The sequence below is a fragment of the Colletotrichum destructivum genome, chromosome 4 (assembly GCF_034447905.1).
Source record: "Colletotrichum destructivum chromosome 4, complete sequence".
Lineage (NCBI taxonomy): Eukaryota > Fungi > Ascomycota > Sordariomycetes > Glomerellales > Glomerellaceae > Colletotrichum > Colletotrichum destructivum.
Window position 1 is genome coordinate 1091394 of NC_085899.1, and position 25600 is coordinate 1116993.

A 25600-nucleotide genomic window follows, 5' to 3' on the forward strand; every position below is an offset into this window, starting at 1 on the left:
AAAGTAAGCACCGAATTCCGGCGGCGGGTTGGTAGAGCAACACACGGCTTTGCGCGCGTTCGAGTCATCGGCGAGCCCGAGAAGCGGGGAAAACCTATTTTCTTGGTATTGGGTGAGACCCTTGAAGGATTCTTACATGCGGGCGGACGATCTGGAAACCTGGTGAGTTGTTTGCTGACAATCTCACAGGATTCCTCACGCCAATACTTCAGATAAGCACTATGTCCCATCGCGGGATACGGGTTTCAAAGATGATTGGCCTGGTGTTGCTTGCGTTAGAGAACAACTGCCTGGTCATGGGGGTCGGGCGGGATATGGGAAGATGAGCCATGTCGCCGGTGAGATGGTACATGTTGTCATAATTGAGCTAGCAGATTATTTGGCCTCACCTTCTAAGCCGTTCCAAAGGCTTTTTGGTGTCCGACCAAGGTGAACCGGTAGTGGACCTTGTTCTCCTTGACCCGCTCAACCGCCTCCTTGCATCCCGCCTCGGAGATATCAATCGTCTCAACCCAGGGCGCGATGCCCTTCTCCGCCGCCAGCTTCAATAGCGCCTTCATCTCCTGGTTGTTCCCAATGTGGCTGCCGGACATCTTGGCCGAGTTGGAGGCGAACAGGGCCGCGGGGAACTGGGGCAGGGGCTTGTCGGGCAGGCCGACCATGTGGAAGTGGCCGCCGACCTTGAGCGTTGACAGGTACGTCTTGAGGTCGAACTCGTTGGTCATGTCGGAGCAGTTGAGCATGAAGTCGAACTTGAAGGCATACGGCTTCGCCCAGTCCTTGTCGCTGGTGACGATAACCTCCTTGGCCCCGAGCTTCTTGCAGTCCTCGGCCTTGTCGGGGGAGTGGGTCACGGCGTAGACCTCCGCGCCGAGCGCCTTGGCCCACTGGACGCCGAGATGGCCGAGGCCGCCGATGCCGACGATGGCCACGGTCTTGCCCGGGCCGACGCCGCCGCGCACAAGCGGCGAGTACGTCGTCAGGCCGGCACACATGAGCGGGCCTGCATTCTCCGACTTGATCGCATCGGGAATCTTGAACGTAAAGTACTCATGCGCACGGATATGGCTGGCGAAGCCGCCGTGCGCCTGGCTGCCGTCCTCGTACGTGGCATTATACGTATCTGGTTGCCAGGTCAGGTCAGTCTCGTCTCATCTCACTCCAAATGAAAAGGAGAGGTCCCGGAAGAGGGAGAGGGAGAGGCATATATACGTACCAACCAAGTGAGGGCAGTAGTTTTCGTTCTCATTCTTGCACTGGTCGCACTTCAAGCACGCCCAGACCTGGGCGCCCACGCCCACCCTGTCGCCGACTTTGATCTCCTTCACGCTCTTGCCGACGGCGACTGCTTTTCCAACAACCTTGATGGGCTCTTAGGATCTCCAACCCGGTCTGAATTGGGGGTTGAGACATACCTCGTGGCCAACACACAAGGGACCCTCGTACTCGCCCCAGCCCCCGGTGATGGTGTGCACGTCGGATCCGCATACGCCGCAGCACTCAATCTGCACGTCAATGTCGCGATCACCAAACGGCTTGGGCGTAAGGGTTTCCTTCTTGAACTCGTTCCAGCTTTTCGGGCCTGCCACGCAGAACCCCTCGAACTTCTCTGGGTAACTCATTTTCGACTGGATTTGGTAAATGGATGTTCTGCTTCGATGTGAGTTTCAAGTGTTGTCGTCGTGGTATGAATGCTACAAACTGAATTGTACGCTGCTTCCTGTTTATATAGATGCGGCTGTTCGTCATGACTTGCGGACTTGAGTCTCCGCCTCTCACGACTCCCCAGCCCAGCTACACCTCGGCCCCCTCTAGTTACCACATGCTCGTTGTTAATCGAAGGAACCTTTCGATGAATGACGTCTTTGAAAAAAGAAAAGAAAAAAAAGGGCAGCCAGAGTCTCGGTAGAGTCCAGGAACCAAGCGCCAAGGGTAAGAGATAAGCTCCAAATGCTGTTGCTGAGGCGCTCGATAACGAGCTAGTCGCCTCATGGGGCTCTAGAGTGCTAATCTGTTTCCGGATCAGGAGACGTGCCGGAAGACTCATGACGACAGACTTCCCTCACCAACACGGCCCCGACAGCTCAAATATGCTGTGTGACAAGCCCGCGTTTCCGGGGCCTGGGCCGTGCGATTTGTCGATCTGGATGGGATTAATACCATTCATTCACCAGTGAACGCAAAAGTCCCCGGACTCATCGCCGTATTGACACCCTTCGGCTGACGGCATTTGTACATCATTGCATTGAGAGGAACGCACGTTGCTAACACTAGGGATATGTATTATTTGGAATTCAGATGGTAGTCGAAGACGTCTCTTTGCAGTAGTCCCTTCTCCGCATTTCGGCCAAAGATCGCCCTCAGGAACCAAGTGACAGCGGCATGCAATGGCCTCTGGAATACAATTAACCCAGACTTCACTTTGCCGAAAGCAATCGTCCCAAACACTTCACTGCTGTCTTATCAGCACTTGTCGCGACCCACAAGAACTCTCCAGTTGTCCTTGTGCCAAGCCTGGCCGCTGACCCATTCGCCGGCGGTGCACTGCTTCATGATGTGGTAAGTGCCGTCGGCTAGCATCTGATAGGAACCGGCGGAGATGGAGTGAGTGTTCTGCGCCATTGTTAGCCTCAGAACCATTCTGCAGGCACTTTCAGAAAAGAAAAAAAAAAAGAACTCACGTCGTTGCAGAACCAAATGGCAGACTTCCAGCTGCAGCTCACGCGGCCGCACGAGTTCGGGCCGGGATCGCCTCGGGGCTGTCCCTCGACACCCTTGAGGTAACTGGCACCGTCGGCGATGACTCTCGCGTCGGCCATGATGGTGACGTTGCACTGGAAATGTGCGTCCTGGAAGTCGTCCCGCTTCTCGACGGCGGGGGCCGGTTGGCTCAGGTAGGTCGGCGAGCTGAGGTCGAGGCCAAAGTCTTGCTCGTAGTTCGGGTTGATGCCGTGGAGCTCGTCGAGGACCTCCTCGACTGTTCCCTTGAGGATCGTCTTATCCCCGCCGGGCTTGGCTTGAACCTCCCACTCCGGGACGAAGATACTATAACCCTTGGGGAGCTCCATAGCAGAGGTCTGACTCTGGCTGGGGAGGGCGAGGGCCTGTTGTTGGTCAGTCTGTGCCAAAGTCCTAGGGGGCTCTAGGGTAGCTGTCTTACTGCGACTGTCAAAACAGCAGCGGGGAAGAGGAAGCTGGCGAAAAGCATATCGAATTATTGTTATTCAAGTCTGTGATTTCAGGCTAGGTTGCTGCAATTGTTCTTGATCTGGTTTGTCCAAGCGAGACATAAGGACAAGGTGAAGAGTCTATTATATGGGATTTGACGGTGCTGTGTGAATCATTTGAAGTAGCACAAGTGCTAAGTATCACTTCAATTCAAGGTGCAAGGCTGCGAATCAGTCATGTCGTTCAGTACTACAGCTCAAAACTTTCCCGTGATCAATCCAGTGATTCAAAAACCTCGTCACTAGAACTCAAATCAACCTAATGAATGACATACATGAGTAACGGTGACTAGGGCAGTGTTTGCGGAGGGGGTTTGGCTCATAGTCGGGGAGATTAACAGCAGGAAGGGCTACTACGCGATTACCAGTTCACTTAGCAGCCTTCCTTTGCTTTCTTGTACCTGTGTACTTGGAAACGAAGAATTATATATCACTACGGTTAGACGACCGATATATAATGGGACTTGTTGCCCACTCCAGAGTAGCTTGCTCTGATCATTGAGATTTCGTTGTCCTTTACCCTCCTAGGTCGGTGTGGCCCTGGCAGTGACACAGCATCCCCCCACATTGGCAGAAGGAATGTGAACCATCATCTCATCGATGTCAGGGGATGGCAACCTGTGATCCCCGCAGGTATTAAGACAGCTCACCGCAACCGATATCCAGAGCGTGATCCTGGGGCTCTTCAAACTATGACACAATGCTCCATTGTTGTGATTTTCTGTTTCTTAAGCGCGACTAGATCTCCTTTTTAAACAAATACAGACCCATACCACCGAAGTGCTTAGCTTACCTTCTTGCCATCTGAAGACAGTTGAAGAGCAATGCCGAGTTTGTACACAACGTCCTGTTGTTGTTGCACTGCATCGATTGCATCAGGCTACTGCATATTGCTGTCAGATACACAAACGTTTGGTGCTTAATCTACCTTCCATATCAATCTGAATCTATTCGATAACGAGGTCCAGTTTGTCCTTTTGAACCACCTCTGACATTCCACCGTCGATCTCGCCCACCCCGTTCACCAGGAGGCTCATGAGTCGTATGGCGTAGCCCAGCTTACAGCCAAGCCTTTGTTGAGGAGCGTACGAAATGTCCGAAACCCATGCCCCCGCAGGCGTGGAAGCACTTTTGGGCGGACCATCCCGTGCTATTAATGGCAAAAGGCGAAACAGTGGTTGTTTGTGTCGCTGCTGATTGGCCTTGGCACGTTTCCCCCCAAACCACAGAGAGTCAAAAAGACAGCAAACCAGCCCAAAGCCCCCCCTCCCGCGAGCTCGCCTGAGTCGCCTCTTATCACGAGTAATAACCCAAGCAAGTACCTGAGCCCAAGTCAGAACGGTATATGTAGAGTGTAATACAAGCCCAGCTGCCGAGCTTCTTGGCCTGATATTTTGACTAATGGCCGGGCTCGCTTCACAGGACGTCCCTCCTCCTTATAAGGTTGTATTCTCAGCGTCAACATCAGACTCGTCAGGCCTTGGCTTCTAAGGTCTCGATGGCCCCCCGCTCTTTGCAGTAACTGCTCTCGTGCTCACGTTCTACTTTTAGCACGGGCCTAGATAAGCCTTGCTAGAGATCATGCTAAGAAGCCCTTTCGCTGAATTAAAGCTTGGTGCCCCTTGGACCTTGGTTCCATCTTTTCTCCGATCGACGCTTGACACGCAGCTAGATGCAAGTGTCATGGCAAGCCAACTAATTATCCCACGAACAAAGTTGTTAACAAGCTGCTGTACGTGCTTGGCCTGATGTCGCGAGTTATTTTCGTCTAAAAGATGAGCTGGCAGACACTCCACAGCGTCATCCAATTTCCGACATGAGTTTAATGGATGGTACGACTGTGTCCACCGAAGTGTTCATGACTTAAACTTTGGTTTATATTAAATCCCCCTCTCCATCGAATGCATGAGCCTGGTTCCCCTCCCATCTTTCCTCACGTACAGAGTACACGCCGGCATATAAGACCACCACGATCTTGGCAGGAGGGAGCTTTCGGACGTGGTCCCCCTCCTCCTAGACCTCACCCGGATCATCACCGCGCAACAGTCTTGGACGTAGTTGCTCGCCAGAGCCGGTCTCCACCCCCGACCTCAGGAGCCACTTGGCACCACAGGCTGGGCCAAGACATCACGAGCCAAGGCGTATAGTCTGTAGCAGAAGAACTGGAGAGCAGTGTGTTATAGGCCGCCAAGGCGCCGAGAGCTCGCAATCATGGCCGCCAGCAACTTTCAAGCTGCGCAGAGATGGCGATCAATCCGTTCTGCTGGCTAAACCAGAAACAAGACGTGGTCTTGGCCCCACGGGAAGTGGTTCACTGTGGCCGGGCCCTGCCCGGTTCTGATGATGAGATTTTGCGTGAACCGTCCTCGTCGACAACAACGAAGCCAGAGCTGGACGGGACGATAAAAAGCTGGGGCCAGATCCGGTTCCTTGCGATGTTTTCTTGATCCTCACGCAGCGCGTTTCTCTTCGACCGACGCAGAGCGTTTTATTCCTAGAACTTTTCAAAACTTCTTCGTTGCTGGTCCGTTGTGATCACTTCCACTGTTCTTGGCCACGTTCTCCGCAACGTATAAGCCAGGTGCTTCCAGGCCGGCCTTGCTTCTTTTTCCCACGCCTTTCAACTCATCCAAGACTCCTCGGTGTCCAAGCCTACCAAGATGCTTACGCAGTACAACTATCTCTTCGTCATTGGCACCTTGTTCGCCTGGCTCGATGCATTCAACATCGGTGGGTTCATATCCCCGGCCAGATCCATGAGCCTGCGATATGCCTTCAACTCTTGCAGGCCACTGACAACTCTACCGGATTCCAGGTGCCAACGATGTGGCCAACGCCTGGGCCACGGCTGTGGGCTCTCAGTCCATCAGCTATCTGCATGCCATGATGCTCGCGGCCGCCATGGAATTCTCGGGCGCCGTCGGCGTCGGCGCCCGCGTCGCCGACACCATCAGGACAAAGATCGTCGACACGGAGAGGTTCGCCGAGACGCCGGCCCTGCTCATGCTTGGAATGGTGTGCGCCGTGACGGCCTCCTCTCTCTACCTCACCTTCGCCACAAAGGTCGGCCTGCCCGTTTCCACGACTCACTCCATCATGGGCGGCGTCATCGGCTTCGGCATCGCCGCCCTGGGTGTCAACGGTATCCAGTGGGTCGAGCCCGGCGGCGGCATGAAAGCCCTCAACAGCGGTGTCGTGCAGGTAAGGAGGGAGCCTCGTGGCTACGGCTACGGCTGGCTGGCTGGCTGGCTGGCTGGCTGGGTTTGCTGGTTATACACTTGGCGACTAACACGGTGCAACTAGGTGTTCCTGGCTTGGATCATAGCACCCTGCCTCGCAGGCATCTTCGCGGCCACCATCTTCAGCATCACCAAGTTTGCCGTCCTTCTCCGGAAGAACCCGGCCATGAAGGGGCTCTTCCTGGTCCCCGTCTACTTTGGAATCACCGCGTCCTTGATCGTCATGCTTCTCGTCTGGAAGGGCGGCTCCTACGAGATCGCCCTGACCGACGCCCAGATCCCCATCGTCATCGTCTGTGTCGGCCTCGGCTGGGCCGCCCTCGTCGCCACCTTCTTCGTCCCGTGGCTGTACCGCGTCATCATCAAGGACGACTGGCAGATGCGGTGGTACCACGTCTTCCACGGCCCTCTTCTCCTCCGACGCGGAGACGTCGGCCCTCCTCCCGCGGATTTCCAGGGCCGCGTTCGAGACTTCTACGCCGGCCACGCCACCAAGGAAGACCTCGAGTCTCAAGGCGTCAAGGGGGGCGAGGCCGGGCCTGCTGCCCACCCGCCTCGAAAATCTCTCGTTGGCCCCAAACCCGACGGTCCTTGGTACAGCGGGCCGGTTCTTTTCTGGTACTTCAAGTTCGCCGTGCTCCGAGGCGTCGACCAGGATATCGTCGGTGCCCGGCACGACGATGGAGGCCTCGCCGGCAGCAATTTGGACGAGATGCATGCTCGCGCGGCCAGGTACGACAACAAGGCGGAATATCTCTATACTTTCCTCCAGATCATGACGGCCGCTACCGCGTCGTTTGTCCACGGCGCCAACGACGTCTCCAAGTAAGCTCTCCCCCCCCCCCCATTTCATCGCGTGTGCCCTCTCATTCGTGATTGCTAACGAGCCCCAGCGCCATCGGCCCATATGCCACAATCTTCCAGGTCTGGAGAGACGGGAGGCTGCCTGTAGGTGACAAAGCGGAAGTACCGGTCTGGATTCTGTAAGTTGTCACCACTCATGAGGGGGGCCAAGAGCAGTACCCTGACACTCATTGTAGTGTCTTTGGCGGTGCCGGTATCGCCATCGGTCTGTGGACGTATGGATATCGCATCATGCGCAACCTGGGCAATAAGGTAAGTCGTCTTTGCCACACTCCGTCCCAAACTAGTTTTTGCTGAACGTTGCAGGTCACTCTTCACAGTCCGAGTCGTGGCTTCAGCATGGAGTTGGGCAGCGCATTTACCATCATCTTCGCCACCCGTCTCTGTAAGTACCTGGTCCAGTTGAAAGACGACAGTTGCTAGCAGAAAGCGTCTGACTGACTCTGAACTCCTCCGTCAACAGCTCTTCCCGTCTCGACGACCCAGTGCATCACGGGTGCTACCGTGGGTGTTGGCTTGTGCAATGGTGATTGGCGGGCCATCAACTGGCGCATGGTTGTGAGTGATCCTGAGTGGCAGACTACAAGCCTATGTGACCAAAGGAACCAATCACCTACTGACGCTCTTGAATACCTAGGCATGGATCTACGCGGGTTGGTTCATCACTCTGCCGACCGCCGCTATCCTCAGCGGGAGTCTGATGGCGTTCATCATCAATGCCCCTCGATGGGGAGGTCAAGTCTGAACAAAATAGCGTAAAAGAACCTGGGTTTTCAAGGCTTTTGGCCTCTATGTACGACAGTAGGACAGAACAGATGGATTCAATCCAATACCCAGGGAACCTTTTGTCTATGTTTTGAGAACTGTGACGCTAGCAATCGACCGACAACGTGGCATTTTCATGCTGCCAGCTCCAAAACAACTTTGAAATGATGGGCTCTCCGCTCACCGTATGTCTTTCAGATGATGTCCACATGTATCTGTGAAGTGACAAGTGTTTTAAAACAATCAGCATATTATCACCATACTCATGCCTCCATCAGGTCTGACAGGCTTCATGGCAACCATTCTCCGAGATCTGCGCCCGTGAGCTGAGCGAATCCTTCGTGGCAAACGAAAACGCCGTTCATAATTTCAACAGGCCAACAAATCGGGTGGTTCTAGGTTCACTGTCGGCCTGTACGATCGATGATGACGGCATGTGTAACTGTAGGCATTCGTAAGCCGTGACTTGAACACCTTTTGATTTCTAACATCTCTTGGACGCAACCCCTGTTAAGAGTGAGATTGGGCACACAAAAATCTCGACTGCGGTTGGCTGTTTTCCGAAGGATGACGGGGTTGAGTCTTACTGCCTCCTCCATTGCAGGGATATCGAACAGGCATCAGCATCCGCTGACCATCATAAGGCCGTTCCTCCTGCAAAAATCTCCCTTTCCCAGTCTCGTCTCTCCGCCATTCATGTAATAGCTACTCCGGAGATGGTAGACCTGCAGCCTCTCTCAGCGGCTTCCGGCTCAGCCCCGGGCTCGGCCGGCAATGACCTTGCCCCGATGCCGACCGCAAGTCGCGGAACTAAGAAGTGCGCACCACATCAGCTCCCCGACAGCAGCAGCTTCGCTGACAACCGACCGCTTCACTAGGGTGCCAGGGATGTCTCCTCACATATCGACGTTCTCCTCGGGCAAACGACCGCGCGAGAAGAGAACGAGCGCGACCAAGGTCAGGTCGGGCTGTATCACATGCAAGTATGCTTTGTCCTTCTCTTCTTCTTATGACACCTGGTTACCTCCTGGATAAATGACAAGCCTAACGTGAGTCTGATGGCCAGACGACGCCATGTCAAGTGTGACGAGACGCGCCCCTTTTGCCTGAGATGCACCGAATCGCCGCGGAGCCCGAGAGTCTGCGAAGGATATCTCAACCACACATCCGGGCGGGAACGACTCTCGAGCCGCCCGGCCCCGCGCCCGATCCTCTCCAAGGGGACGACGACATGGCGGGCGTCATGGCCCGCCGCCGCCGCCGCCGCCGGCGGGCTACTCGTTGAGCCGGGCTACGAGGCGGCCTTCCTCGCCGACCCGAAGGAGAGGGTCTACTTCGACTTCTGGCAGCAGCTGATCGGCAACATCTACCTCTTCCCCAGCGACGCCATGCACCGCGTCATCCCCCAGCTCGCGCGCCGGGAGCCGGCCATCAAGCACGCGGCACTCGCCATGGCCGGCATGGCGCGGGCTCTCGTCCCGTCGCTGCTGCGCCGGTCCGGGCGGGAGCTCCACGCCAACGGGCCGCACTACGAGTTCGCGCTGCGGCAGTACGGCCGCGCCGTCGGGCTGGTGCGCAGCTCGCAGCCCTCGCGCGACAACATGCTCTGGGTCATCGTGTGCTGCGTGCTCTTCGTCACGTTCGAGTGCCTCCACGGGGACCGCGCGGCGGCGCTGTCGCACGTGGGCCACGCCTACAGGATGATGGAGATCTATTTCGGCCAGCCGCGGTCGCCCGCCGACGAGGACGGCCCGGCGGCGGCGGCGGCGACGCAGTCGGTTCGTGCCGTGTGCGACGACGCCGCCTGGGTGTTCCAGGGCCTGACGATGCAGGCGTGGTCGCACAACGTGCTGCACTCGGAGCTCCTCTCGGAGGTCAGCTGGTGCTGTCGCGGCGCCGAAAGGGCCTTGGCCGTCGACGAGATGCCGCCCAGGTTCGCCGACATAGACGCGGCTCGGCGATGGTGGAGGGTCGTGCAGCACTACACGTGCCACAGGTGTCCCATCTACACCGAGGTGTTCGTCGATGGCCTCTCGACCAAGATGCTCGCCGGCAGCCACGTGCGGCCGGTCCTTTCACCGACCCAGGGCGGAGAGAAGCTGGCGGCCGCTATCCCGGTGTTCCTGGATCGTCTCCGGAGGTGGAGCACCGCCTTCCAGGCCGTGTTCGACGAGCTGCGGTCCCGCCAGCACCTCGGCGAGTCCGACTACTACTCGTACGTCGATGCCTGCAACCTACGCCTGCAGTACCTCACCCTCTGGAACGAGGTCTCCAGCTTGAGCTACACGGACATCAGGATGGTCATAGTCCTGACGCCGTCGTTCCGGGAGATGGTGCAGCTGAGCCGGATCATCCTGAGGGCGCAGTCCAACTGCGGCGGCTGCAGCGACACCTTCAGCATGGACAACGGTCCCACGTGGCCGCTTCTGGTCACCGCGTGCCGGTGCCGGGACGCCGGCCTGAGGCGGGAGGCGACCGAGCTGCTGGGCAAGCACAACCGCCGCGACGGCTTGTGGGACAGCAGAATCTTCTACGGCGTGGCGGTGAGGAACATGGAGATCGAGGCCGAGAACGCCCTGTCGGGGGACGAGGACGAGCAGTGGTCGCGCATGGCGAGGCGGGAGCTGCGCTTCAGCCGCGAGGGGGATGTCACCGGGAGACTCCTCAAGTGGGATCCCTGCGCTGGCGAGTGGCTACACGTCGAAGAGCCTTTGAGGGACGCCCCTTGATGCTGGTTTGAGCTGTGAGGTGTGAGTTTTGAGTGCCTGACACCGATACAGACGCCTCCCTCGGAACAATGTGCCCGTTTTTGGGGTAGTTAAGAGACACAACAGCCTCAATGGCATTATTATTCATTATCAAATAGTATCAGTAAACCAGATTTCTGTTAACTCCGATTTCCGCTTTGGTATATGGAAGACAGCAAGCGCATTTTTTAAGCTCCTGCAATGTAAACGTAACCCTGGTCCCTTATCAATTCTCTTCTGTTGCCTTAATGTGTTGGCCTTGGGCCGGCTTAAAGGGCGAGCCGTCGTTGCTCTCGTCCATCGTGTCCAACTCGCTCAGCTGCTGCGTGAGCGTCGACGCCCGGGCCATATTCTTCGAGGAGCCCTCCGTGTTTCCCGACCGGGCCGCGGTAAGGCGTTTCTTCTTCTCCGACTGCCGGAGGATGAACCTGACGAAGAACTGGCGGATGTTCGGTATGGAGGCCGTGAAGACGCCCACGTTCAGCTCGATGTCGGACCAGATAACGCTGGGCATCATGGCGACTGGGATGGGTTGTAGGTCAGCTCTCGTGTCTGCAGGCAGGACTGACGGCTCAAGACTGATGGCTCAACAGGGAGGCATTCTCTGTCAACATACCAGTTGGGTTCAACGGGTGCTGGCGGAAATACAGAATAGCCGGGATACGAATGATGCTGACAATGGTGAGACTGAAGATAGAACGTCAGTTTCGTCGGAAATCTGGTAGGGAGAGGCCCCCAAAGTAACAACGAGATGAGCAGGGCAAGGGAGGGCGAGCGTAGGCACTCACAAAAGACCGAGACTGAACATGGCCATGATGGAGACCTTCTTTCGTAGCGCCAGGTTCATGCCCCAGACCTGCGTCGCCGGCAAGATGAGCATCCACAGGTCCAGGGCGATGTTGATGCCGGCGTGCGAGAGGGCGAGGAGGACGATGTCGATGCACTTGCCCGTCGCCTCGCCCGTCCAGAAGGTCCAGGCGAGGCTGATGGGCTGGCACTGGAACAGGCCGGCGAAGATGAAGCTGAGCCCACTGAGGATGTTGATGCCCATGGTGATCCAGAGCGCCACCCGAATCTTCTCGTCGGGGAGGTGGAATATGCGCAGGTACATGAAGAGGATGGACACCTTGATCATGTCGATGCAGGAGTGATAGAGCGTCTGCAGCGCGTAGAAGGCCTGTCCGAGATGATGTTAAGAGGCGTTCGTGAAGGTAAAGCAAAGCAAAGCAAAGCTGTGAGGGGTTTGGTTTCGTCGGGGCAGGATCGTCACCTTGAAATAGACGGTGATCTGACGATCGGAGAGAGTCCAGAGGTCTCGTCCAGCTCCGTTATGTTCCACTGGTGGAAGCGAAGGGCGTTAGTGAACCAAGACGAACAACATGGTGGTGAGAAGACCTACGGTACATGTGCAGAGACGTGTACGCCAACAGAAGAATCTTGATCACCATTTTCTCTCAGCATCGTCTCAACCCACGGCCTCCCTCCTCCCCCTCCCACCCGGGTAAAGCTGGCCTTTTTTCACTTACGTATGCCACTATTATTGTGTAGTCATCGAGGCCCCATGTAGACAGCCTCGCAAGCTTGGTGATGATCCGGATCACGAGGGAGAACGTCGGTAGCAGTATGAAGATGACGATGCGAGCGATTCTCGTGGCCGGCTCGCCGCTATGCAATGGGAAGTCGCACGCCGTCCAGGTGATGTTCTGAGATTCTGGAGTCGTTCAAAAGACGTCAGCCGGTGGCGTTCCTCTACTACGAGGGACTCATCCGTCCCTGCCCCGTGAGAGTCTTTCTTGTACCTAGAGCGTACTTCAGCGGGCAGCTCGTGATGACGCAGCCTTGCACGAATTGGAGAAAGTGTTCGTCCTGGCACAGGCATTGTTGGTCTGTCGTGTGGCATTCCGTCTGATTGAGGCCTGTCAGGAAGCACGGTAGCTTCGGCCATGTGTCAACGGTGAACTCGTCGGTTTATTCTTCTTGTTACTGATGCTGTTGATGATGATGATGATGACAGGATATAGGGGGGGGGTTGTTCCTCTTACAGCGCAATCCGGGTTGTCGTGTAGATAGAGACTGGAATTCCCGGAGTTCGAGGGCTGCTGGGCAAAGGCCGTCGCCGCCGTGCCGAGGGTCAGGACGGCGAGGGCCGTCCATTTCGGACGCATGACGACGGCGCGCAAGGATGTGAAATAAAGGGTGTACGGCAAATGGCACGAAGAGCGAAGGGGTCCGGCCCTTGGGAACTTTGGAGGGGGTTTAATGTACTATGAGCGTCAAAATGTGAAGATGGTCGTGGATATGAGAAGTGTGTATATGTATATCCCAGAAGGAAAACCTGGGCGACAAAGCAGCAAGTAGGTAGTATGGATAGGAAAAGGGCCTCTCTCCCATCTAAAAACCATACAGACATACCCTCCACTACAACCCGGACAACGAGCACAACATTCCAGCGGAAGTAACCGAGGCGTGGCACCTGGTTCTTTTTTGTGTGTGTGTGTGCGTGTTTTTGTTGGAGAAGAAAAAAGACAGTCTTCGGTGGCTTGTACATTTCTCTCGCCCCAGCCAGTCCACGAGTTCGCTTTCGGCCATCGTGCTTCGGCTCTCGGAGGCGTGCATCACCTTATGGCCCAGAGCGTGGATGACCGGGGATGGGGATGGGGAGAGGGAGAGGATGTTCCAGCCGCTGGATGAGTCGTGCCTAGACTGTTTGGGAGGGGAGCCGGATGAAGTCTAGCTCTGCGCCGACCAAGACTGGGAGGCTGCGACTCCCGATTCGCCCGGCGTGGATTGCGTAAGCCGAGTCCTGTTGAAGAACGATTCTTGGTCTCGCCATGGGCCGCTGTATTCCATGCCGATCGTGCGCTTGGCGCATCCGGGTAGCCTGCATCGCGGGGTGTGCCACGCCGCTCGCATTCTGTAAGCCGAAGGCGGCGGCGGCGGCGGCGGCGGAAGAGGAGGAGGAGGAGGAGGAGGAGGAGGAGGAGGAGGAGGAGGAGGAGGAGGAGGAGGAGGATCGCCCATGTCAGTCGATCGAAGGAGAGGTGTGCTGCCGTCAGCCCAGTCAGTCGGCGTTCCGTAAAGCGTCGGATGCAAAGCAGTTGAACGCCCCATCGATATCGAGCGAGGAAATTTGTACAGGGCTGTACCGAGAAGTTGGAGAGGCGTGGTGACTTGTCTCAGCCCAGCTTGTTCTCGGTGTGTCGTGCCCCCCCTCCCCCTCCCTTCCCCGTCCGGTAGCCTTGAAGGGAAGAGTGGTTCTGCTTGGCTTATGATTCCACGTGGGTGTCTTTCATAAATGCTAGTGATGATGTTTCGATGAAAGTGTGGATGTGTCAGCCTCCTCCCCCTCCCCGTCATATGCCGCCTTGTGCTCAACCAAATGTCAGAAGCCAGTGGCTTATGTTGAAAGAACAGCTGAATGGACCATCATACACGTATTCCCATGCGGTTTCTGGGTGATGCCTGGACCAAGGAATGCGTCGTCGATCTGACTGAGACGCAAGCTGATATCATTCTGGGTGAGCAGATGCACAAGGTGAGGGAGGCTCTTGTGTTGTAGTATTGTCAGTCTTCATGTCGGCTTTATGGTGGCCCACGACATGAGACGTGCCTGGACGGGCAACTGATGCCACAGCATGAGAAACGCATTAGATGCAGCAAACCTAGCATACCGTCAGTCATGCATTGGTTCATTGTCAGTCACATTTAAAAGATGAAAAATAAAATAGAAAAAAACACATATCGACAATCATTAAATCCGGGCTCTCACTGTATCCCCTGATATCGTGACCTGAACTCCGTAAACACCTCTCTGATGTACACATGGAGCATACCAGGAAACCTCGCCATGGGAACTAACCCCCCCCCCCCCATCGAGAAGAACGAAACCTTCATCTCTTGACGCCCCCTCACTCACTCGCCCGTCAGGTCGATTACCTCGACCTCGGGCGGCCCGAACTCCTCCCCCCTCAACCGAGCATCCAACCAGGCCCCGTAGGCGGCGAACATGCCGACCCCCCTCCACGCCTCGCAGAAGACCCGGACAACCTCCATCCTCTCCTTCTCGACCTCCTCCCGCCTCCCGGGCCTCCACCGCCCCGCCCCGCCCCCCTCGACGACGCCCTTCTCGCCCAGACCCCAGACGAACTTGGCTTCGCACACGGGGCAGAGGTACGGCGGCTGCCTCCCGTCCTCGCCGAGCCCGCCGGTGCCTTGCATGACGCAGGCGAAGTACACGCAGTGGCCCATCCCGAGGCAGTGGCCGACCTCGTGCGCCGCCGTCCGGGCCACGCGGCCGAACCACAGGCCCCGCAGGTCCTCGGCCTCGTGCCGTCGGGTGCCGGTTCGCGGCACCAGGACGTCCCTCGAGGCCTCGACGGCGGCGCCCATGGCCGTGCCCGTGACCCTTTTCACGTCGACCGTGATCTCCCCCTCATCGTCCTCGTCCTCGTCCTCCTTCTTCGTCGTCTTCTTCTTCTTCCTCGTCGTCCCCTTCTTCGACTTCGTCTTCTTGCCTTGGCCCACCGAGGCGACGTCAACGCTCCCCCCCGCCTCGGCGGCATCCTGCTCCTCCCACCACTCGACCGCCTCGACGACGAACCGCTCGCAGTGCGACGCCGGCCACATGTGCTCCCGCTCCACCCCGTGAAGCCCGTCCAACGCCGGCCGGTACCGGAAGCTCGACACGACGCAGATCCGGCTCCCGCCAAAGGCCCTGCCGCAGCAGAAGTCGTCGTCGTCGTCCTCGTAGAGGTCCTGCGCGACAACCAGGCACGCGGCGTACGCGTCGCCGGGGAGCACCGACTGCAGCGCGTCGAGCAGGTCGCAGAGGTTCAGCTGCATCCGCGCCAGGCCGTCCGGCGCAGGCCGCGCGCGGATGCCGACGACGGACCCGTCGCCCGTCGCGAGGCCGACCATCATGCGCTGCGGCTTCGCGCCTGCTGTGGGGACCTCCCCTCCCTTGCCGTCCCAGCGGACAAAGGTCAGTGGCGCCGGCAGCGGCTTCGCGGGCAACGGGTGGTAGAAGGCGGAAAAGTAGCCCACGATGTCGTCGATCTTGGGGTGCTCGAGCGCAGACGACGACGACGACGACGACACGGCGGGGGTTTTCACGTCGGAGAGGTCGGGCAGTTCCCAGCCCCTCATGAAGGCGGCGCTGTCGTCGATGACCGGGACGCCGGCGACGTACATGGTCTTCCTTGCGGGCGTGATGGGGTTCCGCCAGTGGCCCGAGGTCCAGGACCGCAGGCTCTGGGGCGCGGCGCGCGGGTCCAGGGCGAGGTCGTCGTCGGGGAGGACGAGCGGGCCCGGGAAAGTGGCCGGGTCCGGGGTCGAGCGGTCGTCGGAGGCGGAGTTGGCGGTGGCCCTGCCGGAACTTCTCGTCGCGGCGGCGCGTTGCTCGGCCGGGATGCGGACGAAGCCGGCCTTCTTCCGGCCGTACTCGGAGGTGTCGACGAGAAGGGAGTCGTGAGGACAAGTCTTGGGCCGTCCGCGGGGTGCCATGTTTGCGCGGCCGACTTTGGACTTTGGACCTTGGATTTTGGACTTCTGTTGTTTCTATAGATTCTCGGCCTCCCTCGTCTCACCCGTCGTTTTGTGCTTTCTCGGCTGACCGATCAGTTGTCTGCTGCGCCGTACATATATATAAAATAAAAAAAAGGAGGTGTAGCCACAAACCAGCAGACCTCGTCCAAAAGACGACGAATGCTGTTCAGCACCAATACGAGAAGACGAAGATGACGCGAAGTTGAAGAAGAAGGCAAAGGAAAAAGAGAAGAAAAAAACAGAAGATGATAATGAAGCCCGATTCGGACATGCCCCGCTTTCACGGCTGCTGCCTACGAGACGAGATGCCGAAGCCGCGGTCCCTCTTGAGTCTCTCTAGAGTCTCTCTAGAGTCTCTCTTGAGTCTTCGTCCCATGCCTCTCATTTCTCATCGTCGTCGTCCTCCTCCCCTCATCTGCCAACACCAACCAGCAACACACCAAGCAAGTTTACCCCTCCTCCAAGCAAAGAGCACTTTGCCGCCCTCCCCCCCCCAGTTCCTGATCCCCGTGACACATGTCAGAAAAGATGGCCCCTATCGCCTACAAACCCTTTGACCCTTTGACCTCCGGACCCCCCTCCGGAGAATGAGCGTGCGTTGCCCTCCCAGCGCGGGACCAAACAAAGCCCAAGACAAAACATCAACAAACAGACAGACAGACAGACAGACAGACGGGGGGAAGAAGAAGGGACACACTCAATCCCGGAAGCCTCTTGCATCACTCGATCCGTCCGAGAGCGACACTGCCCCCCCCCTCCCCTCCTCCCGGCAAGGCCCATGGCTTGCTTCGCGTGCATCTTCGCCACGAGGATTCCGGTCCGGCAGCCCTCCCAGGCGACTCGCATCGCATCGTGTAGCCCTACTGCCAAAGCCGCCGTCAGAGGGCCTCCCTCCCCGCGCTCGGCCGGGTCTAGCTCTCGCGATGCCGCACTTCGCCACACTCTTGCGAACGCCCTGCCGAGGTTGACTGATGGGCTGATGGGCTGATGGACTGTGAAGTCTGACGCTCGCGCAAGGAAAGAAAAAAAAAAACCCCCCAGATAAACGCACGCCTGCCATGGGCGGGCATGGACGGGGTCCTCTCCCCCCCTTCCTCTCATCGGACCCCATCGCACGGCGCCGCACGGCACCCGGGTAGGATCCACAGAGGCCCCGGCGCCGCTGCCCGGCACCTACTTCCTGCATCCCCGGCGCGCCCCGAGAGCCTTTCGTCGTGAGTGAAGCATCACTCTCGGGCCTTTTCTTCTTCTTTTCTTTCAAATTTTTCTTTTCTTTTTCTCTTTCAAACTAACGGGACGTCCCTGTTGGGGTGTATTGACCGCCACAGCCAGTCGGCCGGCTGGCTCATGGGCCAAACGATGATGCAACTGAAAGGGCGACTTGACTGGCCGGCCCCCATCACCACCGGTCCATCTCGCGCCAGCCGTCTCGCCTGCCCGCCCGCCCCTTCCCGGCTCTCCCCGACGCGCGCCCCGACCCTCCCGCGGCCGCCTCCCCGGTGACCGTTGAACTGAGGGTCACGCCACACGCAGGAAAGTATGCCGCACCCCAACTACAAACAGGGGGAAAAAAAGAAGAAGAAGAACTAGAAAAAGAACGCATGACGGATGATGCCCACCCAACCAACCCGTCCCATCTTCTTCCTTCCCACCTCCTAACCTATAGAGTGCGTCTGGGCCGTTTCACCTCACTCCCAGCCGTCATCGCGAGGAATGGGGGGGGGGGGGGGGGGGGGAATAGATCATCGATAATTTTGGCACAAAGAAGACTGGAAGGATGAATAGGAACTAAACAACAAACCAGCCTCGAGCGTTGGACGTCTCTGCAGAATGAAACCAGCCCGCCCGTCTCTTCCACCCCGCGGAATCTCACCTCCGCGAACCGCGGGGTTCACAACGCCGACCGAGCGCATCTCCTACTTTAGACCGACTCACTTACACCATACCACACCACACCACACCCCCTCCCCCCCACGGGAGAGAAGAGACGAACACATCCTCAGAGAACAGACCGTCCGTTAATTTTGCCCTTTGCTTCCCATCCATCCGTCCCTTTCCATCCTCCCCACCCATTTCCGCCTTGCCATCCATCCATCCTTTCCCCCCAAGCCGCAAGACGGCCCGCGAAGGGTGCTGTCAAGGCTCGGCATCGCACGCAGGGCCCGAGCTCACGCCCTCTTTCCTCCTCCTCTCCTCCCCTCACTCCCAAGGCCCTTCCCAAGAGAACCCTGCCTGCATTTGCAAATAGCAGAGAGAGGGTTTAGAAGGGGAAGCAAGTCAAACAAAAGAGTTACACAATGTGGCCCAATGGGCAAATCCCCCAACTGGCCATAGAATGCCTGCGAAGTGATGGGCGCTGCGGCAGCATCGCGCAATAGGCATATACATACGTTGTTGGGCGGCGAGCTGGTGTGAGCCAACACGCGCGCCCTCCACAGCATCCGCGCACAATACATGTTGGGTTTCCTTCATCTCTCGCTGCATGTTCCAGGGCGTTTGGCGTGGGAACATTCGAACTGTTTCGTCATCGCCTACTGTCATCCCATCCAACCGTTGGGGATTACGTTCCCATCCGACTCCTGATAGAGTTGTCAAGTGGAAGTTAAGCCCCCCCCCCCCCCCCCATCTTCCCTGGTCAATACGCCCTGTACATACATCGTAGTACACCCTCTGGGGCTCCGCAGGGATCGACCCCGGAACAGGTATCTGGGGATGTATATGCCTTGCAGCAAAGACGGGCATCACGTCGCTCAGCAATGCTGTCCAAAACCATCATCAGCTTCCAACACTCGGCCATTCGCGTCCTCGCGCCCAGAGGAGAACCGGTCGTTGCTTCCATTGGACACACACACACACACACACACACACACACACACACACACACATGCTCCGACCGTTCGGGGATTGGGTTCGACGCTGCAGACCAACAGGTCCGGATTGGGACTGAATCCAGCAGGGTCCCTTTTTTCCCCCTTCTTTTTTTTTCTTCTTCTTCTTCCCTTTGGTCGCATATGTACGATGTATGTATCGGTAATTAGACCTTCTCGGTCGCTCGGTCGGTCGAAATCGCAGACTTTCATCATTGGGAATGATAGTCCAGCCCCAGTGACCGCCCCCCCCCCCCCACGCTGCCCAAACCTGACGAAACTCTGGTGTGAGATCCTCGAGACCAGAGTCGTCTTCATACTTTCCCTAGTGAAGCAACCATTTTCGTATACCTTCTCTCGAATTTTTCATTCTATTTGGGGGGTCGTATTCCAGTTCAAGGTTGGCGCCCGAGGTGTTGAGCCCGCGCGCCCCTCGTGGCATCGCATCGTGCGGCGGCCAAAGATCCCACGCGCCGCCTCCCCCTTCCCTCCCTCTTTGCCACATGCCGCACCATGAGTGAGAGAGCCCATGGTCCAAACGCATGGCCCCGTTGGCCTTCTTTCTGTTCTATGCTGTTCTCAAGGGGCGGGTCCGAGCTGACGCCGTCGTCCATGAAGGAGAGGGTTTCTGCTTCGAAATGGCTGTCGACAGGCACCTCTCACGACCAGGCGGCCATAGTTTGTCCAAGAGTTACCAAGACCACGCGACAGCGGCTTCGTCCAGGTCCCGTCGTCGCGGAAGGCTTTAGGCAAGTTACGCCACATCACAAGCCGACGACCACCCCCATTCGATCCCCCCCCGACCAAAGATAGAAACGAACCCGCCGCCACCGCGTCATAAATCTCGGGTGCCGTCGGGACGATAGAAAGAGAAAAATTCTCGACATTTTACCCCCCGTCCTTTTTTTGCTTTGTCTTTGCCGAATTTTTCCCCGCCGTCGAGAAAACGACGAGATATTTTACCTCGCTTCTCTGTGTGTGAATGTATGTATATGGTCGGAGCCCATAAAAGGTCAAGCGTGAGTGTATGGCTTTGCGGCGGCTTGACGGCGGTATGATGGGGCCATCCATCCATTTCCCTATCTCCCCCCCCGCACCGCAGACTTTTTTCAACCCGCTGGTGATCAATTGTCGAAAGAAAAGCTAATGACAATGTGAAAAGTACTTTTCAGTCTTTTTTTGTCCCCCGAGTCCAGCCCCGGCCGAAAGGCGCCGGTCGTCTAGGTTCGATTGCTGCGATATCCACTTGGTCGTCGAGTGGAAGCGGCTCGGTCAGGACTTTTCGGCCCTCGCCCGACATGGCTTTATTTTTTTTTATTTTTTTGGCGAGGGGGTTTGTTTCCCATCCTCTGTTTTTGGTCGGCCTTTTTTTTTTCGGCCTCTCCCGTCATGGATAAGTCGACGTGTGAGTGGGCTGGCTACAGCTTGCGAGAAGTTAAAACGTCGTCCATCCTCCATTTGATGGGGGGCCTCGATGCAACCATGCGGTGGGTGTGCCTGAGCATCATGGACAGAGGGCTTACAGCAAGAGGCTTTCCGCCGGCGAGCCGGAAGCCCTAACGCACGACCAGGCACCGGGGATGATATCCTGTCTTGCCCCGTCCTGCCCGTCGCCCCTCGCTTCCGTCTTCTCTGCATGTGCCCGCCGGGGGACCAGGCGAATGGACTGCGAGCCCAACCCTCCATCACGGCATCCCCTCTAATGCAAGGGACGCAAGACACTTTTGCGAAAGAAGATGGGAAAAAAACCTCATCTGCAAGATGATTTCAATCTAGGCACGGTGCCCGAGGCCCTAAGAGGTTCTAGGCCTAATGGATGGGTCGGGACTGGCAATGATCTCACGCCTCAACAAGTGAGGAAGGGGTTGTGACGCTGCACACCATCTCGACAAACCCCACGTCCGCTGCAGACCTTGAGTGAGGGTGTGCGTCGATCCCTAGCTTGCCTCGGCCTTACTTTGCGGCTGCGAGGAACGACCAGTCATGGAGGATTCGACCTAACCACTCTTCCCTCCCCTCATGAGCAACGGGACCGTAAATGGGAACAGCACTTGAGTGGATCCGATCATGGTTCGTTCGCGATTCGACAACTGACACTAGAACCAAAGCCAGAAGGACAAAGAGCGGGGGGTTCTTGAATCGTGATCATGATATAATCACATCTCACCAGATCGGTCGACGTTCAACGTTGTCGTCAGATGCAGGAAAGGCTTGCTTTAATGCACCCTCGGTTCCGCTGGGGCTGTCCGAGTCTCCATCTTCAGCATCGTTCAGGGTACTAGGCCTCAAGCACCCCCCCATCTGACCCAGTCGAGGAACAGAAGCTTGGCCTCACGGGCTTCGTTGACGAAGCCAGCTGCGTGTCAGCATGTCTTTCTGGCTGTCTCTCCCGTAGCATGTTGCAGCGAGAAGGATCCGTGTCCCGGGATTTCATCGGCCAGCCCCCCGATGATGAAATGATTCGAGAGACAGAATCATTCGATGTGCCACGACGCAGCAGGGACAGAGTTTTTTTTTTCTTCCTGCCTTTCTCCTCAAAACTGGGCATCCTTTCGCGGACGGAATCCGCCCCGGATGATACGATGGGCGCGGTCGATGCATATCCCGGCGCGCAACTGCCGGTTTGTGACGGGCAGCACGTTCGTGCATCTTACGCCTGCACGGCTGCCGGCCTGCCAGCAATCATTTACCACGAGGCAACGATGCTGGCCCGATGAGCTGTTGGCCAGCCCGCCTACAGAGTGCAATCAAGTTTTCAAGCAAGTAAGCAAGCTGTGATGAGGTTGGGATGCACTATGAAGCAGCTCGTAAACCTTGTCCCCCCCCCCCCCCCCCCCCCCCGGTCCTTGAGAAAAGAAACGCCGTTGGGGAGGGAGTATTGGAGTCTCTGAGTGGTATCTCCCTCACAGCACAGGGATGACGTGGTTCCCCAAGCCGCTGCCCATGTTTAAAAATTTGTCCGGGGTCGAGAGGGCTAGCCAAACCGGTTCAAGACGGCGGTTGCGGGTAAAGTTGACAACTTTGTTCGACGCCGTTGTGCGGCTGCGCCTCGCCTTTTGGGCATCATGCAAAAGGCGTGGGCGACACTGGTCCTCCCCCCAAGAGTAGATTGCAACTTCGGCATGTAACGAGACCGGATGCGGGAAGGGAAGGGTGAGTCGACGACATGCATGCCCAGGTGGGTGGACCGGCGCGCGGTGCCCAGCAGAGAAACAATAGAAGGTCCTTTGAGATGCCTTTCCCCCCGCACCCCATCGTCTTTGCAAGACGTGAGACATGAACCGCCATCTCAACTCGTGTGACGGGCTAGAGCCAGATGCGGTGCCATTGATGGAGGAACAGCACAAGGGATGTTTGGCGTGACCCCCCCCCCCCCAATCCTAGCTGCCTGGGGTTGAACAGAGTAACATGTTGTACAGTGACTTGACTTGGCAGCCACCGGTTCAGAAGTTGGTCAAAGTGGAAAGTTGGAGCAGGGCCCCGGTCGAGGTTTGGTAGATAATTTCCGGCGCACGTGGTGTTGAAACTCGTCGGCATTGAGCTCGATCAAAGACATTCAGCGGATTGGCGTCACGCCGACCGCTGGATTGCAACACGTACAGCATAATCAGTACACGAGGGCGGCAGGTTGCCGTCCGCAGGCGATACGAGCCCCTCTACAACGATCATGGCTGCTGCTAACTATGGCGAAGAAAAGCGCTGGGTTAACGACTGTTTCATTGTGCTGTCCAACGCCGGCCGTGGTGCCAAGCGTAAGCAGTAAGCAAGTACTCGTAGAGTGTGTAGGATGTGACGGTGATGTCGTCACAATGGCAGGTTGAGCGGCCCACGCTGAGAGCCTCACACTTCGTAGGTGACTCGCGAATGGCCCGCCTTTTTTTTTTTTTTTTTTTTTTTTGCACAGAGTTTGCCGGTATCTCCGTCAACGACCAAGGTTCAGGAACAAGAACAGATCGTTAAACTCAAAGTTGGCCCCCGGTTTGGAATGGAAAAGCCCGTCGAGGGGACGGGGATTCACCATAGCCTGTCCATGTCCGCTACCCATGCGAACTTGGACAAGGTCGAGTTCTGGTGAGTCCAACGACAAAAATAAAAGGAATAACAAGGAAATGTCGGCCTTGACCCGGTCTTGTGTCATTGGCAGAGGAAACCGATGGCATTCTTTAGGCCGCAAGTCCGAGGCTCGGCCCATCAATAGAGCCAGTAAGTTGCCACTTCAGCCTTCCAAAGGGGCGCATCGTTGCCAGAGGAGATGGATAGCGTTGGCGTCTTGCCGCAACAAAAGACCCAGGGCCGCTATTGGATGTCTAGTGACGGTGAAGGCAGCTGGGGCCTCCAAGGGCAACGGCGCCGCGAATATTCAACCGACCCGAGCTTGGCGGGCAGTGCCGCTGCCAGATACCAAGCGCCGGCTGAATCGACTCGAAGGGGAAGCCTAGACAGGCGCTTCGGCGGGCACCAGCTTGGAACAGCATGATTGTAGATGACATAGCCTCGGGGGGAAAGGCTGTGTGCCATTGGTATGTCAAAGGCGAGGGTGATGTGCTGTCAGTGAACTTTCCTCGACAAGTTTCTTCTCCTTGAGAGATATTTGTTAGAGGCATTTGACTGGAGTCTCGGTACAGCACGGATACCGAGCCGTACTGATACTGTAACAACAGAGCTGGCTGGCTGGGGATGATGGCGTGTTGCCAGCCTTGGAGTCAAGCGTGGAGTGGAGTACTTGTACAGTAAGAGACCAACAACTTAACCACAATGGAGAACCCTGGCGAACTCTATCGGTGGAAGCCCAAGGATGCAGCGCCTCGTCTTCAACGACGCAACCCGAGATGCCCAGCGTCTCAACACTGCACTCATCGGAAGCAGACGCCCAGAGCAGTGATGGCCCGCTAACAGCCCGTCATGTCGAGGCTGTGCGTTTGCTCTGCCATGACAACGGCCGCCGAGAAAAACAGCAAACACTGACATGCTGGCTAGCTGGCTGTTGTTGTTGTTGTGGTTGTTTTTGTTGTGGTGCACTGACCCGATGGACAGCGGAGGGCGGACGGAGAACTGCGATGGGTGACCCTGCCAGAGGAATCAATCATCTTATATCGGACTACAGTAGAAGAAAAGCACCTTGTCGGATTACTCAACTTCGGAGAGGGTTGTCCGGTTCGATCGGCGGTTAGAACTCCTTGCTTAGGAAAACTGGAATGCCGTTGACAGTTACACAATTGACACTATCAGTACAGGTATATCCGTATGTCAGTCAGGTGGCATTGAAGGTTGGAGCTTTGCCCCAGACAATCAATCAATCGAGATCCGGTGAACTCTCTGATGGCAATCTCCGGGAAAGGGTGCGTACGATGGATGCATGCCATGCCGGGGGGCTCAACAGGACGACCAACACCGGCCGACGCACGCTGTCGCCGACACCTGCGCCTGTATGCAGACCAAGTCCAGAAAGGATGGATACTGCCCCAAATGCGCGGCCTCTCCCTCCCCCCCCCCCATTCCCGACGCATCATTCCATTCCATTCCATCGGCTCCCCATTAACTGGGACCGGCGGTGGTTGCTCGCCATACCTCGTCGGGATGGAGAAAGCGCTCCTCCACGCCACAGCGTTGCGTTGCCCACCAGCCTGGAACTGGAACAGGAACTGGAACACTGGAATACTGGAGTACTGGAACTCACCAGTCTCCAGCCACTCGGACGAGGCTTGAGAGAGCCAACAAATACTGGGGAACTCGAGCTCCAACCCTGCCGAAAGAGGAACGAAGGCCATGGGGATGCTGTGATGGCTTGGTCGTTTAAGATGCCGGGGAGTTGAAAAGACAGAAAGAAAAAAAAGCTGAAGAAATATGCCCCCCCACCCCCCCTACGACCAGTTTTAGCCGACAGACATTGGTCCTCGTCGAGCCGACCATCTCATTGTGGGCTTCCTCGATTGGGGTTTCAAGGCCGACGCCGACGGATGGTAAGCGAAGCCAAAAGGCCTGGATCCGTGGGATGACGACAAGAGTGCCTGCGGGAGTCGTCCATTTGCTGCTAATAGTTGCGCTTCCGTGTCCGCATATGGCATCTGCCGTAAATCCGATTTGAGCTTTTCATTGGCGAGTCGTCACCTCTTCCCTGTGTTCGTATCAAGAACAAAATACTAGCCGGGGAGGCGAGTCGCACCCGAGCCCTGTTCCTAGGAGATAGGAGGGCGGACTCTGTGTAATCCGCCCAGGGCTGTAGGGAGAGTTGAAGAGAGACACAGGTAAGCACCAGAGGGACTACGAGTACACTACGTACACCGTAGAGGCTAGGGTGCAAACCAGTGTCCGGGAGCATCAAATTGCCCTGGCAATGGATTTGCGCG

At 57.0% G+C, this 25600-nt stretch overlaps 8 protein-coding genes across 8 annotated transcripts; 2 read left to right on the forward strand and 6 right to left on the reverse strand.

Moving 5' to 3' along the window:
• Positions 1–337: 337 nt before the first annotated feature.
• CDEST_06245 (Putative alcohol dehydrogenase, zinc-type, GroES-like superfamily, NAD(P)-binding domain superfamily) lies at positions 338–1685 on the reverse strand. Its single transcript, XM_062922404.1, has 3 exons — positions 1416–1685; positions 1217–1361; positions 338–1123 (listed from the first exon to the last, which is right to left on the reverse strand). Exons 1-3 carry the CDS (start codon positions 1620–1622, stop codon positions 393–395), a joined length of 1083 nt encoding a protein of 360 aa, XP_062778455.1. The 5' UTR covers positions 1623–1685; the 3' UTR covers positions 338–392.
• A 778-nt stretch (positions 1686–2463) lies between these two features.
• CDEST_06246 (uncharacterized protein) lies at positions 2464–3208 on the reverse strand (the record flags this gene model as incomplete). The annotated part of the gene is made up of 3 exons (XM_062922405.1): positions 2464–2613; positions 2682–3104; positions 3161–3208. The coding sequence occupies 3 exons, from the start codon at positions 3206–3208 to the stop codon at positions 2464–2466; spliced, it is 621 nt and encodes a 206-aa protein (XP_062778456.1).
• Positions 3209–5887: 2679 nt separating this feature from the next.
• On the forward strand, positions 5888–8075 carry CDEST_06247 (Putative phosphate transporter; the record flags this gene model as incomplete). The annotated part of the gene is made up of 8 exons (XM_062922406.1): positions 5888–5957; positions 6043–6428; positions 6531–7291; positions 7360–7449; positions 7507–7582; positions 7637–7715; positions 7794–7888; positions 7968–8075. The coding sequence occupies 8 exons, from the start codon at positions 5888–5890 to the stop codon at positions 8073–8075; spliced, it is 1665 nt and encodes a 554-aa protein (XP_062778457.1).
• A 714-nt stretch (positions 8076–8789) lies between these two features.
• CDEST_06248 (Putative zn(2)Cys(6) fungal-type DNA-binding domain-containing protein) lies at positions 8790–10966 on the forward strand. Its single transcript, XM_062922407.1, has 3 exons — positions 8790–8912; positions 8974–9078; positions 9162–10966. The coding sequence occupies exons 1-3, from the start codon at positions 8812–8814 to the stop codon at positions 10822–10824; spliced, it is 1869 nt and encodes a 622-aa protein (XP_062778458.1). The 5' UTR covers positions 8790–8811; the 3' UTR covers positions 10825–10966.
• Positions 10967–11068: 102 nt separating this feature from the next.
• On the reverse strand, positions 11069–12290 carry CDEST_06249 (uncharacterized protein; the record flags this gene model as incomplete). Its single annotated transcript, XM_062922408.1, has 5 exons — positions 11069–11364; positions 11459–11529; positions 11631–12019; positions 12113–12180; positions 12242–12290. 5 exons carry the CDS (start codon positions 12288–12290, stop codon positions 11069–11071), a joined length of 873 nt encoding a protein of 290 aa, XP_062778459.1.
• Positions 12291–12296: 6 nt separating this feature from the next.
• CDEST_06250 (Putative extracellular membrane protein, CFEM) lies at positions 12297–13007 on the reverse strand (the record flags this gene model as incomplete). Its single annotated transcript, XM_062922409.1, has 3 exons — positions 12297–12553; positions 12642–12777; positions 12885–13007. The coding sequence occupies 3 exons, from the start codon at positions 13005–13007 to the stop codon at positions 12297–12299; spliced, it is 516 nt and encodes a 171-aa protein (XP_062778460.1).
• Positions 13008–14754: 1747 nt separating this feature from the next.
• Positions 14755–16577, reverse strand: CDEST_06251 (Putative peptidase M54, archaemetzincin, metallopeptidase, catalytic domain superfamily; the record flags this gene model as incomplete). Its single annotated transcript, XM_062922410.1, has 1 exon — positions 14755–16577. The coding sequence occupies exon 1, from the start codon at positions 16342–16344 to the stop codon at positions 14755–14757; it is 1590 nt and encodes a 529-aa protein (XP_062778461.1). The 5' UTR covers positions 16345–16577.
• A 7843-nt stretch (positions 16578–24420) lies between these two features.
• Positions 24421–25021, reverse strand: CDEST_06252 (uncharacterized protein; the record flags this gene model as incomplete). Its single annotated transcript, XM_062922411.1, has 2 exons — positions 24421–24475; positions 24822–25021. 2 exons carry the CDS (start codon positions 25019–25021, stop codon positions 24421–24423), a joined length of 255 nt encoding a protein of 84 aa, XP_062778462.1.
• Positions 25022–25600: the final 579 nt, after the last annotated feature.

What these genes read in the sequence shown, in the direction of transcription:
- CDEST_06248 (XM_062922407.1), top strand. Translation starts at nt 8,812, where the DNA reads ATGGTAGACCTGCAGCCTCTCTCAGCGGCTTCCGGCTCAGCCCCGGGC. An exon ending in GCAAGTCGCGGAACTAAGAA is followed by an intron (nt 8,913 to 8,973) that starts GTGCGCACCACA and finishes CCGCTTCACTAG; the next exon opens with GGTGCCAGGGATGTCTCCTC. An exon ending in TCGGGCTGTATCACATGCAA is followed by an intron (nt 9,079 to 9,161) that starts GTATGCTTTGTC and finishes TCTGATGGCCAG; the next exon opens with ACGACGCCATGTCAAGTGTG.
- CDEST_06245 (XM_062922404.1), bottom strand. Translation starts at nt 1,622, where the DNA reads ATGAGTTACCCAGAGAAGTTCGAGGGGTTCTGCGTGGCAGGCCCGAAA. An exon ending in CCTTGTGTGTTGGCCACGAG is followed by an intron (nt 1,362 to 1,415) that starts GTATGTCTCAAC and finishes GAGCCCATCAAG; the next exon opens with GTTGTTGGAAAAGCAGTCGC. An exon ending in CTACTGCCCTCACTTGGTTG is followed by an intron (nt 1,124 to 1,216) that starts GTACGTATATAT and finishes CCTGGCAACCAG; the next exon opens with ATACGTATAATGCCACGTAC.